An 18,151-nucleotide genomic window follows, 5' to 3' on the forward strand; every position below is an offset into this window, starting at 1 on the left:
TCCGACCCATAGCGACCCTGTACAGGGTTTCCGAGGGTGTAAATCTTTACGGGAGTAGAAAGCCTCATCTTTCTGCCGCGGAGCGGCTGGTAGTTACGAACCACTAAACCTTAAGGTTCACAGCCTGATTCGTAACCACTACGCTACCAGAGCTCCCATCATAGTTATTGCTAAAAACTGTTTTTAGGGTTTTTGTACATGAGAGGCTTCAAAAACTGGTGTGGAAAATGGAACAGAAAAGAATGGAATTTTTTCAGGACCTTGTTGAAACCCGTTCTTACCTGCTCCTATACTGCTGCAAGGCAGTTCTGATACTTAGCGCCCATTTCACAGATGAGGAAACTAAGGGCTGGAGCATCACAGAGCAGGATCAAACGCAGACCGGTGGCCCTGGGCTCCATGTGTGTGACCACAGAACCTGGAGGAGGGGGTGGGCTCACCATCTTGGACTTGGCAGTTGACCATCATTTCATATTAAAAGAGTTCAGAGGAAGGAGATTCGATTCCCAGCCAAAATGATCAGGAGTAACAGCAGTCATAATGCTAACAGTAATGGTGGGATTTCCTATGTGCTGGCTCTCAGGGCTGGGTAGAGCTGAAATAGACGAAAGGAAGGTTTGCAGTTAGTAATGCATGCACTGGAAATATGGGGGCCTTCGAAACGTTTGTGGGAAAAATGGAATTGTTATATATTGGAACTTTCCTATACACGTTTTAAAGCCCTGATACATTAAGAGGTGTTGTTAAGAGCCCTGTTGGGCCAAAGCCAAAGGACCTCATGAAGTTAAGTCTGCAATGCCACATGCAGTGGGCTGTAGAGCAGGCAGGGTGGGGAGGGATTGGAGAGATGTCTGAGGGAGTCAGGGGCACCTTACCTGGAGAGCAGGCGAGTTTGCACTTATAGGCAGAGATCCTGGAGAGGGAGATGAAGCAGGCCTCAGTTCAGATTAAAATATTTTTTGAAAAGCCAGAGGGAATTGTTGAAACGAATATTTTTTAAGAAAAGCTGACCACACCGATTGTGTGGAACCAAGAAACGCAGCCATCAGAGCTACCCCAAAGATTGTCGCCTCCAGAGAATTAGCTGGGCTCTAGGAAAATCTGTTTTCAAGGAAAGTGAGTTTGGCTTTCGATGACATTGAGTTTGAGTACATCCAGAGATAAGCTGTCAAGCAGAGTGTAGCCAGTAAAAAGCAGCTCAGGGTCAATGACCAGTTGCTGTTCGTTCGGTTCTGACTTGTGTTGACGTCATGTGTGTCAGAGTAGAACTGTGCTCTGTAGGTTATCGTTGGCTGGTTTTTCTGTGGTAGAATGCCAGGTCTTCTGAGGCACTTCAGGGTGGACTCGACCCTCTAACTGTTGTGTTAGCACAGAGTGACTGCATTAACTGTTTGCAGCACCCAGGACTCCCTAGGCTGATGGGGATAGACAGAGGTCAGGCAGCAGTTAGTACAAAGGGTGGTGGGAACGAAGGTCCATGGGAAGCCCGAGCCAGGCTGCAAGGTGTAAGGAGAAGGGAGGAGGTGGTGAATCCAGAAGTCTGTCGGTGAGGGTGGAAAAGCAGGAGAGCATCAGGCTAGGAGGAACAGCTCCCTGGCTGCCCCCCCTGCGTCACTCTTAGTGGAGTGGAAGACATCCAGGTACCTGTTGGCGCTGTGAAGACAGGTGTGCATGGGACCACACTGCCCCTCAGATCCTCGTCCTCCATGAGGTGACCCCCAGAGATGCAGCCTTACTGTCTATGGGGAAAGAAACGCCAGCATCTGGGTGGCTTTCAGGCCTGCTGGTCCCTGGGATGTCCCCTTGGAAGGGCCCGGACCCCACGCGCCCTCACTGCTCTGGTTTCGCTCCACAGCAAGAAGGCTTCGCCATCTACTCGGAATACTGTAACAACCACCCGGGCGCCTGCCTGGAGCTCGCCGGCCTCATGAAGCAGGGCAGGTACCGGCACTTCTTCGAGGCGTGCCGCCTGCTCCAGCAGATGATCGACATCGCCATCGACGGCTTCCTGCTGACGCCGGTGCAGAAGATCTGCAAGTACCCGCTGCAGCTGGCCGAGCTACTCAAGTACACCACGCAGGAGCACAGGTGAGTGGCTGACGGAGGCTTCTCCCCAGGAGCTGCATGTTGGCCTAACGCTGTGGGTTGGAGTCCCTGGGGTGGCGCTGCGGGCTAATGCGCTGGACCACAAGGTCGTCGACTCAAGCTCACCAGCCGTTCCTAGGAAAACCTTATACAAGATCACAATGGATTGGAACCAACTTGACGGCACTTAACAACAATGTTATAGATTCCATCTATTTAAAAAAAAAACCTACAGGAAATGCACAAAAACACATGCTCTTTTCTTAAACATAACAAAACCATTGCACTTTACCTCATATCTGGAATTGCACAGGAAAACGTGTACAAAAGACATAGTTGTCTTATAACCTTTCTTCATTGCTAGAGACCTTTTGGGGGATTTGGGTACTCTTGTTTCGGCAGCCCCCTTATTTTCTCTTTATTCTTGCTCTCTGACTTGTGCTCCTGGGTGTGAGTGGGATTTCAGCTCAGGGCATGCTTGTCTTTCCAGCAGTGTCTGCTTTGTGCGGAATGGCCCAGTGAAGGCAGGGCATGTGAGAGTAATGGTGTTTGGTAAACAGACACTGGAATCTACTTCATGGCTGTGCAGATGGATTCTAACTCAGCCCAGCTGAGATCCAGTGGCCTCCGTCTGTCACCACAGGGACGTGTTAGAAACCCACTTCCATGGAGTTGATTTCGGCTCATAGCGACCCTGTCTGTACATCTTTATGGGAGCAGAAAGCCTCATCTTTCCTCATTGAAGCGCTTGGTGGGTTTTAACTGTCGACCTTTAACAGTTAGCAGTCCAGTGCTTATCGTCCAGTGCTACCAGAGCCAGTTTAAATAATAATGAAATATTTAAATATTTAAATAATAATGAAATATTTAAAATCTTCAGCTGAGTGTTAGACAGGAGGCCGCTGAGCAGAACGTGAGTCGTGTCAAACCTTCGATCGGATATGTGCTCTCCTGGCCTGGGTGTCTGTTAGAATTCAGTCTGCAGTTTTCGAAGGCTTGGCAACAGCAGCAGCTGTCTGTAGGCAAGTCCATCTCAGTTTGATTCAACTGTGGTTCCAGGACACCACCAGAAATGAAGATCTGTTGGTGAGTCAACATCGTGTTCATCTCTCCAACCAACCACATGAGACTTGTGTGTCCTCCCGTGCCCTCTCCTGACCACCCGGAAGATGTGACTAGGAGCAAACCGTTACTCTTGCGAATGGCCGGTGATTTCTCTAGTACTTGACATAGCAGAACCGGCATTTCAGAATCAACACAATCATAAAAAAACAACACCCCGTTCTTTATTAATGAAAATAATCCATTGTCACCGCGATGAAGACTTAGCTCTTGTGGCCTTTACTTCCATTCACTGTGGCTTCTGGGAAATGAATGAAAACATTCTTAATCCGAAGAACTTGGAATTGCATTGGGTCAGCACTCTTACCCTGAGCAGACTGTAGTCTATTCATGCCGGGACAAGAGCAGGGAAACAATGGCTGTTCTTCAATGCCACTTTGTCTAGATTCTCTTGCTCTACAAATCCGGGCGAGAGGGCACCCTTGTGGCCGTTTCGTGTGCAACGTGATTAAAATGAGCCTTCCTCTTTGCAGTGATTACAGCAATATCAAGGCAGCGTATGAGGCCATGAGGAACGTTGCATGTCTGATCAACGAGCGGAAGCGCAAACTGGAAAGCATCGACAAGATCGCCCAGTGGCAGGTGTCCATAGTGGGCTGGGAGGTACGTGTGAGCCCGCCCCTCCTACCTTCACCCCACGTCACCCCGTCTCGGCTCACTCTCTTCTCCACCTCCTACTTGGTACTTAAATATTCAGTGAGAGATGCTTTTTATACTTGGCTGTATGTAAAAAAAAAACAATTTTTTTTTCTCTAACTTTTATGAAAGTTTTCAGAGCAGGTCATTCGTTTTACATTCAACGACTCATACACTCCCAGTGACTGCGGTGCCCTCAGCGGAACATCACTTACCTGTTTCCTCCCTGTGATTCTGGTTTCCATTCTTCCTCCGTCCTCCCACCCTTATGAACTTTGTCCCTCGGTAAATGTTGCCCTTTTGGATCTGAGTGGTTGACCATTCTATGATGTACTATACCTCACCAGTGTTGTCCCCCCATCTACCGATCTCTTTATTGACTGAAAATTGAATCACAGCGCTGCTGATGTTAAATATTACGCGACATATAGTTGAAGTAGCCCACTATACCTGTCCCCAAACACAATAAAATATGAAGGGGCTTCAGAAATTCCATGGGGGAAATCCCATTATCTTTTCATTCCGTTTTCCCATGAACTTTTTGAAGACCCTTTGTACTGTTTGCAAAGTATGGGTAAGTTTCCCACTTCTTACCGTGTGACTGGCCAGAGAGTCAGCCCCGTGAGAGTGCTCATAGTGCAGGTCTCTGGGGTCAGCCTGAATCCTGTGTGATCCACGCATGGTTCATCTTTTCATCCCTACAATGGGGAGGGAAGTACTGCCCACCTCATAGGATAGCTGAGAAGACTGTTAAAGGTGATACAGTATTTGTTCCAGCCAATGATGAGGGGCCAACAGAACTCTGTGGATGTATACACACACACACTGACAAGGGGGCTTCCAAAAGTGCATGGAACGATTCCATTATTTTTTTTTTCCAATTTCTTGTGGATTAACTTTTTTAAAAGTTTTTGTTGTGAATTGATTGCTAGTTTACATGGGAGAACATTGCTTTTACACCATCATTTCATTGCAATGATTACAATCTTCTCTGTATATCATCATTCAACAATTTTCTTGTATTCCCTCTGGTTTTTTTGTTTGTTTGTTTGTTTGTTTGTGTTTTGGGGGGATGTACACAAAAACACTCAGGAATATATAATCATTTAAACAACCAAAAGGCACATTCTGCAAGCCTGCCTCCTGGCCACCAGCACACAGCCTTTCTCTTCCCATGAATCTAGAGTCCTCAGCTGCTCCCTCTCCCCATGTCCTCATCTCTGCCTCCATCTCTGGTGTCACTGCTTCTCTGGAGAGGGTCCCACATTCCGCTTGTGGTTTTCTCCCTTCATGGTCCTGGGGTCCTCTGGTTAGGACTGTAAGATTAATTACTCTCCCCTTTTTGTTACAAAACTTCTACATTTATAGTTGTGACAATCACAATTCGTCATGGTAACAATTACTCACTATTGAATCGTAAGAATCTTATCTCCAAGACTCCATTATCTTTTATGTCTACTTTTCCCACACACTTTTTGATGGCCCGAGGGTCTTAACTTTAGACCAAGCGAGGCTCGCACCACGTCACCTGAATTGACTCACTTTAACCCCATGGAACTCACTTTCCCAGAGGATTGCAAAAATCATGAAAAAGTTGAGTTTTTGCCTAAAGTAGATGGTTAGAGCAGTGAGCGCTGGAAAAGAAACTCTCCTTGCGATGGCGGACTCCTGGGTAGAGCCTCCGACACATGGCTCTTGGTCCTCCCCTGTATAATGAAGACTCTCAAGCTTAGGGCTGCTTCAGGCAAGTAAGTAGAAGGCTGTTTATGGAGTTCCCGACTGGGATGAAAGGAGAATCAACTCTTAGAAAAGCGAACAGCCAGCTTCATAACAAATACACGATAAAGTTACATTGGATTAGATCTAACCTAACTATTTTGAAATAGGTGGTGTTTTTTTTTATTCGTGCTGATTTTTCATGGAGGGGATAATCTACTGTCAGACTCTTACCAGTTTCTTGCTGGCAGTTTGCCTTCTGGCCTTTTCTTCCCAAGACCCTAGATGAGCAATCAGTCCAGAGAGCCGCTTTCTACCTGACTTGGAAGGCAGGTGCATACTTAGCACTCTGCCCCCGTGCACTGAAGCTGTCTTGAACCTTCTTTGCTCTTGAGGATTGGCTTGAGCCAGTTCCATTTAAATTCTCACTACCCCAAAACTGGAATCCTGGTGTGGCATGCTGTAGAATAAGCATTGAACTTCTCACTATGAGTCAGAACATACTTCATGGCGCTGAACAACAACAACCAAAAACCACACACTGGCATCGGATCCATTCCAACTCATAACAACTCTACATGACGTTTCTGAGGCTGGAAATCTTCATGGGAGTGGGCGGCCTCATCTTCCTCCTGTGGAGTGGCTGGTGGGTTTGAACCGCCAACCTGGTGGCGAACAAACCAGTGCTGATCCCACAGCACACCAGGGCTCCTTGTACATCCTGACTAGATTCCACTAACCTGGCCTGCTTCTCAGCAGACGTTCCTTGTCTGTAAGGAAGTTATCTCAGATAACCTGAGGTGCCTATTAACACTTAAGCCACTGAGTCGGGAGAAAAAGAAAATGAATTTTATGCTCCAGGAGAGAATGAACTGAGGTGTAATCTAGAAGTCCTGGTGTGGCCACACAGAACCACAAAGTTGTTTTGAACCACAAAGTCACTGGATCAAAGCCACCAGCCGCTCCCCAGAGACACTAGACAGGGCTGCTACAAGTTGGAACTGACTAGACAGCTCTTGACAACAACAATCTAGCCTCTGAGACCTGTTGTGCACAGGACTGGGGCAGGCGTGGAAGCCCCCATGGGGCTGAAAAGTCTGAGGAAGGCCCTATACCAGGAGGCCTCCTTGGGTTACAGAAACACAGAAGGGCCAAAATAGGCGGGCTTACATTTTCGTGTGTTTGTCTTTCTAGGGCCTGGACATCTTAGACCGGAGTTCAGAGCTGATCCATTCTGGAGAGCTGACCAAAATCACCAAGCAAGGCAAGAGTCAGCAGCGGGTCTTCTTCCTATTTGACCACCAGCTGGTGTCCTGCAAGAAGGACCTACTGCGCAGGGACATGTTCTACTATAAAGGCCGGACAGACATGGACAGCATGGTGCCGGTGGATGTGCCAGACGGTCGAGACCGCGACCTCAACCTCAGCCTAAAGAATGCCTTCAAGCTCGTCAGCCAAGCCACGGACGAGGTGTACCTGTTCTGTGCCAAAAAGCACGAGGACAAGGTGCGCTGGCTGCAGGCGTGTGCGGACGAGAGGCGCAGGGTGCAGGAGGACCGAGAGATGGGTGAGCAGTGCAGCGAACTGGCTGTCCTTGCATCCAAGACCCCCTCCCTGTCCCACAGATCAACCCCCCACCCCCCAATACATAACACACACAAAGTCAAATCCCACCACTGGGTAAAGGAAGAGAGACAGCAAATCCTAAATAGCCCTCTGCTTACGGACTAGCAGACTGAGGCAGATACGGTTGTCGCAGGCAATGGGGAGTCAGTATTCACCTCGAGCCGGGTACCATGCTCCACACTCTCCCAGCCTGTCTCATCCAGTCCTTACAAAAAGGACTGTGTCGAGGACGTTACAGGTGAGGGCAGTAATTATGGCTTAAGGGGATATTTCACTCTTACATCATGGCCAATGGCCTTGAAAACTCGGTCCTTCTGACCCCAGAGACTGGACCCTCCAGCCATTAGAAATAGCAGATGAGTTTTATTACGACTATTATTGTGGTTGGAAATATAAGGTGGAGCTCGAGAAAAAAAGCTCATGGAAAAATGGAATTTTCCCACGAACTTTTTGAAACCCTCCTAGACATACAGCAAAGCACTCCGTTTCAGTAATTCCTATACATTCTTCAGATTGTACTTCTAATCTCGCCCTCCTTTACCACACATCCATTCCCCATAAACTCGTTGGCCCCAAGCTTCCTGTTGGACCTTTGGGGTTCCTGCTATCAATTTGATCCCATGTAGATCTTGTAAGCAGCATAATACTCAAGGCAGACATTAGCTCCTAGTTAAGCTGTATTATTCTTTGGCTAGAAGACTTCAGGAGAAATTGTTCATGTGAAGTTTTAAAGATAATCTCAAGGCCCCAGCCACAATGGCTCTAGAAAATCTGGATTCTGTGAGAATTTGGATTTCTGTTCCACATTTTCTCCCTTTTGACCGGTATTTTTCTATAGTAGCTCAGGTGAGACATCAGGCTCTTTAGGTCAGCTGTGTGTTTACAGCAGATTTTACCTCGCTGCCCAAGTAGAGTTGGCCCCACAACTCTCCCTACATCTCTCCTGGTCTCTGTCATCATGAAACTCTGCATCACGATGCATCATGTGTGAAAGTTCAGGTGCCCTGGCTTCATCTGCCACTTGGCTGCTGCTCTTCTGCCTGTTGTACCTCTGCTTCCTTGCTTTCTGTCTTGCCAGCTTCTGTTGACCTCGTGATAGTGATTGTTCTCCCCACCAAAAACCCACTGCTATCAACGACCCTATAGGACAGAATGAACTGCTCCCAGGATTTCCAAGACTAATCTTTGCGGGAACGGATTGCCTCATCTTTATCTTGAGGAGTGACTGGTCAGTTTGAACTGCTGACTGTGTGCTTAGCAACCCAATGCTTAACCCACCGGAGTTCCTTTTTTTTAAAGCTTTTATTGTGAATTAAGTGCTAGTTTACATGGGAGAACACAGGTTTTACACCATCGCCTCATTGCAATGATTACAGTCCCCTCCATGCATCATCTTCAACAGTGTTTACTTCTATTCCGTCTGTTTTGTTTCGTTTTGTTTTTGGGGGAGGGAGAAACACTTAGGAATATATAACAATTTAAACAATCAAAGAGTACGTTCTGCAAGCCTGCCACGTGACTGCCAGCACACAGCCTTTCTCTTTCCATGAGTCTAGGGTCCTCAGCTGCTCTCTCTACCAGGGCTCCTTTTGATTGATCTAGCTCTGGTAGCGTAGTGGTTACGAATCGGGCTGCGAACCTTAAGGTCAGCGGTTCGAAACTACCAGCCGCTCTGCGGGAGAAAGATAAGGCTTTCTACTCCCGTAAGGATTTACACCCTCGGAAACCCTGTACAGGGTCGCTATGGGTCGGACCCGACTCAACGGCACTTAACAACAACAACAACAATGAGACTCAACTCCTGCACCTGCTGCCAATGCTGGCAGCACCTGTGGGCTCTAACCTGACGGACGGTCCAAACACATTGCAGACTCGTTAGGGTTTTGAGCACAAACTGGAACGGAAGTCAGGATTCACTACACCAGGGACCTTAGGACTGAGATGTAACAAGGACAGTCCGAGTGAGCCCAGACCCAAGTGAGCCTACCGTGCAGGCCCCCCTGACCAACGTGATGAGCTGCCTCTGGCTGAGATGAACCTCAGGGGACTGAGCATCAGCAACTGCTGACCAGACGGGGCGGTGGTTTGGGCTTTGATCTCACCTGTACAGCAGGTCAGAGTAGGGAGGCGCCTGGAACCCTTTCTACATGGTAGCATGTAGAGAGAACTGATGGGGCATCCTAAATACGTCTCAGCTTTGGCCTTCAATACTAGAAGAAAGGGAGGACCTGAATTTACAGGTCTCTATTTGCAAGGAGCCCTGGTGGCACGGTAGTTAAGCGCTTGGCTGCTAAGTGAAAAGTGGGTGGTTCGAACCCACCAACTGGTCTGAGGAAGAACGTGAGCCTGTCTGCTCCTGTAAAGATTGAGCGCCTTGGAAACTGTGGGGCAGCTGTGCTGTGTTCTACAGGTCACCGTGAGCTAGGGTCATCTCAGCAGCAGCGAATTTGGACTTCTGGTTGCTTTGTGATACAGAACTGTCCCAGAGCCCATGCTCCAGGGTTTTGAGTGCAGGAATGAATGAGTTAATGAGCGCTGCACTCCCACAACAGTTAGGTCTGTGCGCTGAGGGAGAGTGGAGGAGAAGGAGCCAGGCCCTTGAGTGCGATGCTTGTCCTTCCTGGTGGAGTAATGTGTTCTATGTGGATCTTGAGGGACGTGGTACCCGCAGTGTGAGAGCTAGTCTAGAGGTGGGGCTGTGGGGAGGACCAAGGAACAAGTACAGTCAAAGAGTCGGTGTAAGATCTGAAGGAAAAACTAGGAACCCGTCAGGGACAAGATGGCAAGGTCTGGCAGAAAGTCCAGGCATGCAGAATGGGGAGACTGCGCCACACAGAAGCAGGACAGATGCCAAAAACCAGTTACCATCGAGTCAGCTCAGATGCCTGGCGAGCCCCGTGTGTGTCAGAGTAGAGTGTACTCCTCCGGATTTTCCATGGCTGCCTTCTTCTGAGGCGCCTTTAGGTGAACTCGAACCTTCAACCTGTTGTTTAGCAGCCAAGTGTGCTGACCACTTGTATCACCCAGTGGCACCAGGAACAACAGACCAGGGCCCAGGTCCCAGCAAGCACAGCTGATGCTGCCGCCCAGAGCAAGTCTCCCTGCCACCTTGGCACCTCCTCTCTGCCCTGCTTTCAGCCTCTCAGACTTGTTTTGTTTCTCGATTGTCCAAAAAAAACACCCCCCAAACCCACTGCCATTGAGTCGATTCTGATTCCTAGCCACCCAGTGGGCAGAGAAGCACTGCTCTGTTGGTTTTCCAGGGCTGGAAATCTTTACAGGAGAAGATTGCCCTTGGAGAGCAGCTGGTAGGTTTGAACTGCCAACCTCGTAATTAGCAGTCCAACGCTGTTTAGCACCGCCATGGCTCCTCTCTAGATTGTCTGATATCTCTCATTTGCACACACCTTGTGCGTACAGCCGCTGGCTCTCCGCTGCGTAACGTTACAATGTGAGGCTGTTCAAGGCCCACACCGAACAGGGTAGGCACGTCAGACCCAGTTCTCACTCCGCAGATATTCCTCCCTCCAGGGTCATCGCAGGCTCCTTCACCCTTTGACACACCCTGTCCTCCTCCAGGTCCTCACTCTTGAGGATTATAGTTAGGGAGTCTGGTAGTCCATGTAACATTAACAACATCACCCCATTTCACACTTTAAAATGTCCTCGATTGACCACCGTAACCAATGATCCCTGATCAAATGGGAGAAAGATGTGGAACAGATTCTGAAATCCTTAAGGTAGAAAAATCCCAGATTTACTTGACTGTTGAGACTGGAGAACTACCTATCACTCTAGGAAATGAGACACTCTTCAAACCTTGAAGGGAAACTAACCCCCAAGGTCGCCTTATAGCTAACTAACAGATGAGCTCACAAGATAAAGAACGCTGTACTGTGTTCCTTTAAATCATCATCTGTATGAGACCAAACAGTCCAGCGTTATTTTTAAACAAAGCTGAGTGTGTAAGGAGGCTGGGACACTAGATAAACGGAAACAGAACAACCAGAATGGAAAATAATGAGATCACTCACACACTGAGAAGAACGTGCCCAATGTCACTGAACCATTTATGCAGAAGCTGCTGAATGGGAACTTCAAGTGCTGTGTTAACCTTCACTGAAAATCTAACGAACTATAATTGATGCCTAGGATCATTGTGTGACCCTCCTCCTTGCTAGTTCTCCTTTTACACTCTTCCCTCTCAGAGTTTCCTAAGGACCAGGTTATACTGGGGTGATGGTGAATACCTAACTCTGAGATGGGATGGGATGGGGTCAGGTGCAAGGTTTATTCTTAAATGTTTTCACTTGTTTTGAATATATGTCGCATTTGTTTTTAATCCAGGAATGGAAATACCAGAAAATCAAAAGAAGCTGGCCATGTTAAATGCTCAAAGGGCAGGACATGCCAAGTCAAAAGGTAAGTGTTTTGAGAAGCTTTCTTCACCTCCTCAATGACTGTCAGTGTTGGAATTAACATACACTGTTAGCATATAAACAACCCTAAATGAAGAAGAGGAATCTGGATGAATCTTTGAAAGGATCCAAGATGAAGAGTTAGTATTTTGGCCTTGAATGTACACCAGCATTTATTTATAGTTAAATATGGGTCCTGGTGTGGTGTACCGCAAGATTGACAGTTCAAACACACCAAGCTGCTCCTTGGAAACCCTATTACAGGGTCTCTAGGAGTTGGAACTGACTCGCTGGCACTTGACAAAAACATATATATGCCTGTATCGTATAGCACAGTGGCTTTGTACGATAAACACTGGACTTTAAACCGCAGAGTCAACGGTTCGAGCCCATTAGCCACTCTGCAGGAGAAAGATGAGATTTACAGCCTCGGAAACCCTATACAGGGTCACTATGAGTCAGAACCGACTTGACAGCACTTAACAACAACAACAGTGGGTGTATTAAATGTCCTGGTGTGCATAACTTTCACGTAGCTGTGAAATGTATCTAAAGGTGGTACCAAGAAGATTCCAGATCGACCATCCTGCTGACAACTCACCTACTCCGTACCTTTCTGAGTGAATGTTGGAATTTTCCCTCTGATTGTGACAGTTCACCCATGAGAGGTGAACACCGGTCTCTTATATATTTTAGGGGGGTTTGTTGAGTAGGAAACCTCCAACCCCAAGGTTTTTGTTAGCTGTAGATGGCACTCTGGTTTATTTAAGAACAAACAAGATGTTAAAATTCATCAAGCAGTGAGTTAGACAAAAAGAACACACACGAGGTAGCTGAGCACAGTGATACTCCACGCTGGAGTCACAAGAGACTCACCCAGAGACTGTAACCCTCATCTCTCTCCCTCGAGAGGAACAGCTTGGATTCACACCACCAGCCTGTAGGTAGCTGCCCTGCACTTAATGTGCTGCACCATCAAGGTTCCTGTGATTAAAAAGTCTGAATGTCCATGCCTGAGACTCAGGGGATCTTAGTCTGGGAGCCCAGCCTCCCCTGACACAGAGGCACATGGGCTGGAAATCGAACCTGGGCCTCCTGCGTGGAAGGTGAGAGTTCTGCCAGTGAATTACCACCATCCCACTGCCACTGAGCCGATTCCGAGCCCTGGTGACCCTATTGGGCAGAGTAGACCTGCTCCTTAGGATTCTCAATCCTATAAATCTGTACTGCAGCAGACTGCCTCCCTGTTCTCCCTCGGTGCCTGGTGGGATTGAACCGCCGATTCTGTGGTTAGCAGCCCCTCCATGTCCCCAGTGCCCGCTGTGTGACCTGGCTGATGTAGATGACTTCTCTGGGCTTTAGTTCCATTTCTCATCCTGTCTTCCACTTGAGCTCATGGTACTGCCCCTGAAGTGTTTCTGTGAGGATTCAGGGAGAGAATGTTCCTGGGAAAATTCCTTCTCCTGTTAATACCAGTGTCCCCCACACACATATGTTTCAAAGCCCCTCTCGCGTGTAAAGCTACCCCCCCGCTACCAAAAAAAGCCCAAACCCCTTGCCACGGACTCAATTCTAACTCACAGTGAGGCTCTAAGACTGAGTAGCACTGCCCCATAAGGTTCCCAAGGCTCTGATCTTTGCGGAAGCAGACTGCCACATCTTTCTTCTGTGGAACCACTGGTGGGCTTGAACCTTTGACTTACCTGTTAACAACCGGGTGCTTAACCACTGTGCCACCAGGGCAACATAACAAGTGTTTTGTGATCATAACTGTCAGTTTCGACTCATAGTGACCCTGTATAGCATTCCAAGGAGTGGCTGGTGGGTTTGAATCACGAAACTTGAGGTTCAAACTGACCTAGCAGTCCAGCGTATTAACCCACAGCGCCACACCAGGACCTCCTGGCTTAGTTAGAATGAAGAATCAGCCAGGTCCTCTCTCTAGGTTCTTGGTTGGTGGGTAACCCCGTGCCTGTTGTGTCTCCTTCCTTCCCAACCTAGGCTACAGCGGGTGCCCCGTGCCGCCGCCGCCACCCCAGAGCCTCCTCCCCATCCACCAGCGCCACATCACTGTGCCCACCAGCGTTCCTCAGCAGCAGGTCTTCGCTCTGGCTGAGCCCAAGCGGAAGGCCTCGCTCTTCTGGCACACCTTCACCAAGCTCACGCCTTTTAAGAAATGAAGGCGGGGCCTGAGCTGGCTTCACTGCAACACCCGAGGCGCGCATGCGTCTCGGACCCACTCTTGAACGCTTCTTTTTAAGGGGATCACCGAGTGAGAGGAAGACCGGCTCATCGTCTGTCTCCAGAGCCCCGGCTGCCTTCTTGGAAGGGAAGAAGAAGGCCATGGTGCACCGTTGTCCCCCCACGAGAACCCCATGTTGGGGCCTGCTCAGATATGGCAGGGACTCAGAAGTGGGTACCCAGTGGCTGGTGATGAGTGTTTCCATCTGTGATTCAGGCCGGGCTGCAGCTGCTGACGGAGCCCAGAGCAGGCCCAGTCCTCGAGGAGTGTCTGTGGCAGAAGCACAGGCTCATGTGCCCGTCGGGTCCTGAAGGAATCCATCGGGTCAGGGCTGATCAGATGTCACCTCTTACCAGCATGCACTTGGGGAGACCTGGAAGGAGAGCTGTTGTCTGCCAGGGGCAATCAGGGGACTTTGTGAGTGGCACCTCCATCCACAGTTTTGCCAACTCACCCTTTCCTACCACCTAGGAAAAGCAAAACCGTGACGCACATGCTCTTCGCTCAGCAGTAAACTCCGCCATGCAGAATGATGTCAGCTGGCCAGAGGACTGTGTGGCAGGGGCGGTGAGGCTTGTGTCTCAGGTCAGGCAGTCACCTGTTTGTGTGTGTTCTATAATTCTACAAGCAGAAACCACGTCTCATCATCCTTTAAGAAACGGCTCCCCACAAAGACTTGCTCTGATTGTAAGAACCACTTATTTTCACTGGTCTGATAAAGCAAACTGGCGAACGCAATTGTAAAGTCACCTTGAAATACTTCTACCATCAGTTACTCATCATGCCTGCACAAATTAAAAGTTCCGATGAAAGTACCAGGACATTCACATTCCACCCAGAAGGCCACGAATCCTGTCCTGGGACTGGAGCTAACTCAGTGGCAGAAACCCCAAACCGTCATGCGCAACTCAGCCATGATTTGCATTCCAACAGGCTCCGGAAGATGAAGCATGAAGAGAATATCAAGACTCGCCAAGTCGCAGTCTCTTGACAAGGGCCACGCTGGCTGGTGCCTGAATTCTCCTCCTCTGTGTTTATATTGTACATTTTGATGAAAATGTTTATTTGTTGTTTGCTCATTTGTGGTCTTGAATGCCAGAAGAAGGAAGACGGGGCTCTACGAGGTAGATGCCGTTAGAACTGACTCAGTACACTGGAGGGGAGAATGTTGAGGGGCACAATTCAGTGGGTTTCTATTTTACAAGTTCTCTTTTGTACGCTCTTCTTGGGGAGTTCCTGTTTTCTGGTAGGTACATGCTTGAGAATAAACACATCTGTCATGGCAAAGACACGTGCCATCCAAGTCCCTAGTGCCTGGCTCCTTCTTTCACTCCCTCCCGGTTTTCTGAGCCATTCTCGGAGGAGGTGACCCCAGGCTCTCTGGTAGGTAACAAGTGCTCCTAAAGACTCAGTTGCTCACTCGCTGTTCTGTTAAAGCTACTTTGGCTTGGTCTGTGAAAAAGTGTCATTACCAAAGCGTGTAGAAGCCTTTATGAAAGAAAAATAGCTAGTTAGGAAGCTCCTGTTTTTCCACAGGACCTCCAGCTAAGTCTGTGTGATTCTAGAAGCCGTGATTCCGTCTCTGACGCTTCCCCAAAGAATTCTGCATGCTTCCATCTTACAGCATCACCATGTCCAGACGGCAGTTTGGGCATCCTTGAGAGAGTCTAATTGTGTTCCTATTAAAGATTATTTGAGTTTAGGGAACAAAAAAGAAGTTGGAAGGGACAAAATCAGGGCTGGAGAGGGGATAGGGTAAGGCTTTCCAACGAAATCCTCACGGGACAGCCCTTGCTACTCTAAATTCCTTTATAAAACTTTTCCTGGCCTTTTGCTCACCAAGTCCGTTTTTTGTTTTCTTATAACTTCTTTATAATAAGCCTTCATGATCGTCCTGTGCCCTGTGAGAAAAATCTATCAAAATGGCTCTTGGGAGTCCCAAAAGGCAGTCACCATAACCTTCGGAGCTGGCCCCTCATTGCCTTGAAGTAAACTGGCTCAGCAGATCCTCCTCAGAAGTCGCTGATTTGAATGGACCTTTTTAAATTTGACGTCACCAAAGAGTCCTGGTGCAGTGCTTTTGGGTAAGCACCAGACTGCTAATCACAAGGTCAGCAGTTCAAACCCACCAGCCATTCCTTGGAAACTCTATATAGGGATTGCTGTGAGTAAGAACGGACTAAAGGGCACTTAACGAACAACAAGAAGACTAAGACAAGGGTGTTGCTGAGAGAACTTGGCTGCCGCTTCCAATGATACCAGAGACATGTACAAACATGTAGTTTGGAATAAATGCGTGTGTCCTGAGTTAGAAGTCGCTGGAATTGTATGAGAAGGACGCCCAAGAGGTGCCATAGTGCCTCCTGCATATGTGTGGATGTGTTGAATGGGCATGTCTGTTTTAGCTGCATTTATATAATGCAACTTTTCATGAGCAAAGATGCAATGAAACCTATGGGAGTTGGGACTTGGCGGGCTGCCTTGCTTCTCCAAGTCTCCCAAATTGCCTGCCTTTGACAGGATCCCTTCTTGTTGCTCTCTGCTCATGGGAGGAAATAGTTGATGTTTTCCTCCTCTGACACGGGTTCCGTCCTTCACAGGTTTAACTGGATAAGTGGTGTGCATTGAAAACCATCCGTGATCAGATGTTCTAGCCACCTCAGTGGGCGGGGGGTCTCCATGCCAAATGGAGCTGTTTGTAGGTAACTGCAGTTTTGTATGGTTTGTGTGCTTTTCCAAGCGGGGCTTCACAAAGTTCATGGAAAAATAGAATTGAAAGAGGATGGAATTTTTCCATGAACGGTTTGGAGCCTCATATGAGGCATGAGAGAGTTGTTTTAAGGGAGTAAAGTGGAACCTGTGGTTTCATTGGGTTGTCAGTGAAGCCTCCATTCTTGTAAAGAATCCCTCAAAAGCTGCTGTTTACTGATCCTGGGATGCTACGTACGGAAGACAGGCTTTCCTTTTTCTACCCTTCCTCTTCTATCTCCTAGCTGAGCCCTCACATGTGATGACCAACTCTACCCCCAGGGACTTCCTGTCGGAGAAACAGGAAGTAACTCCAGGGTGAGCTGTAAGTCTGGTTCAATTCAGGCCCAACCTGGACACGTCTCGGGGTGGACCCAGGCATGAAAGGCACGCTGTCAGATGTCTGTTCTGTACGTAGGTGGGTCCTACGTACAGGCTGTAAGGAGACTCTTTAGGGTCCCACTTCTCTGGCGCTGTTGTAACGGGAATACAAGGGCCTCTCTCACAGTTTACGAAGATGCAAGTCCACATTCAGGGCATTGGCTTTAGAGAAAGGTCCTTGTCTCTTTTCAGCATCTATAGGCCCAGCATTCCTTGGAGTTCTCCATGTGTCTTGGCGTCAGTCTTCCTCTGGATCTGGGAGCTTCACAGCACAGGGACCCAGGGCCCTAAAGACACTCTGCTTCCGCCTCTTCCTTCTTGGTGGCAGTAGGCCCCTCTCTTTCAACTCATCCCTGTCTTCTTTTATTGCTTTTAAGAGAGAAAGTATTGCTCACCACACCCCCAGGGAAACTTCCTTTCAGTTGATTAGTAGATCCCATCATGGGGCGATTACATTATATTAGATGTCATCCTTGGGGAATGACTGCATTTTTACTGCTAACACACAGAATCCTGCCCCCTCCCCCAAGTGACACAAAACCTGAACTGTTAACTATGACGTTTGCCATTCTTTCAGGATGTGAAAACTTTTTCTAAGAAGAAAATACCCTTGGCTTCTTAAAGTCTAGGTCTAGCTTGGCTGTTCTTTCTAAATGCCTAGGGTGCCGCAAAGAATCAATGGCTCAGGGGATCTGACTTCTGCATTTCATGTGACCAGAAAATGAAACAAAGAGCTTTTTGTGTGACTCTGTATGGACTTCATGAAGAACGCCTTCCCCTCTATGTTACTCTCTGTCTCTCTCACCCTATGTGAGAATATCTCAGGGAGAAGGAAAAGATGACATTTTGATGAATTAGCTCTTCTTCCATTCTTGGGGCAAAATTTGCAAACTCTTTGTGAGGGGGTTAAAAATGTTGAACTAGACTTTGGTCAGAAGCAAACTTCTAAAAACAATTTTTCTTAGTGTTTTATTGTGAATTGTGAAGGTTTACAGACAAAAGAATCTGTTTTGCATTCAATGAAAAACTTTGTTTCACCTCCATGTTTGCAGCCCCCTCCAAGCTTCTGAATTGGATCATGTCTTGAAATAGGCAACAATTCTGCAGCAGATGATAAGCAGTGATGAAAATATTTGTAAAATCCCAGGGGTGTTTGCTTTAGGCCTGCTAAGTAGGA

At 48.0% G+C, this 18,151-nt stretch overlaps 1 protein-coding gene across 1 annotated transcript in view; it reads left to right on the forward strand.

Annotated features, from left to right (window-relative positions):
- Positions 1-13,783, forward strand: part of LOC102825659 — a 163,407-nt gene extending 149,624 nt beyond the window's left edge. The window contains exons 10-14 of the mRNA XM_006832051.1: positions 1,856-2,088; positions 3,681-3,810; positions 6,754-7,126; positions 11,533-11,607; positions 13,605-13,783. Coding sequence (XP_006832114.1) covers positions 1,856-2,088; positions 3,681-3,810; positions 6,754-7,126; positions 11,533-11,607; positions 13,605-13,783 — 990 coding nt within the window. The remainder of the gene's footprint in view (positions 1-1,855; positions 2,089-3,680; positions 3,811-6,753; positions 7,127-11,532; positions 11,608-13,604) is intronic.
- The last annotated feature ends 4,368 nt before the right edge of the window (positions 13,784-18,151 follow it).

This window comes from Chrysochloris asiatica, unplaced genomic scaffold (genome assembly GCF_000296735.1).
Source record: "Chrysochloris asiatica unplaced genomic scaffold, ChrAsi1.0 scaffold00005, whole genome shotgun sequence".
NCBI lineage: Eukaryota > Metazoa > Chordata > Mammalia > Afrosoricida > Chrysochloridae > Chrysochloris > Chrysochloris asiatica.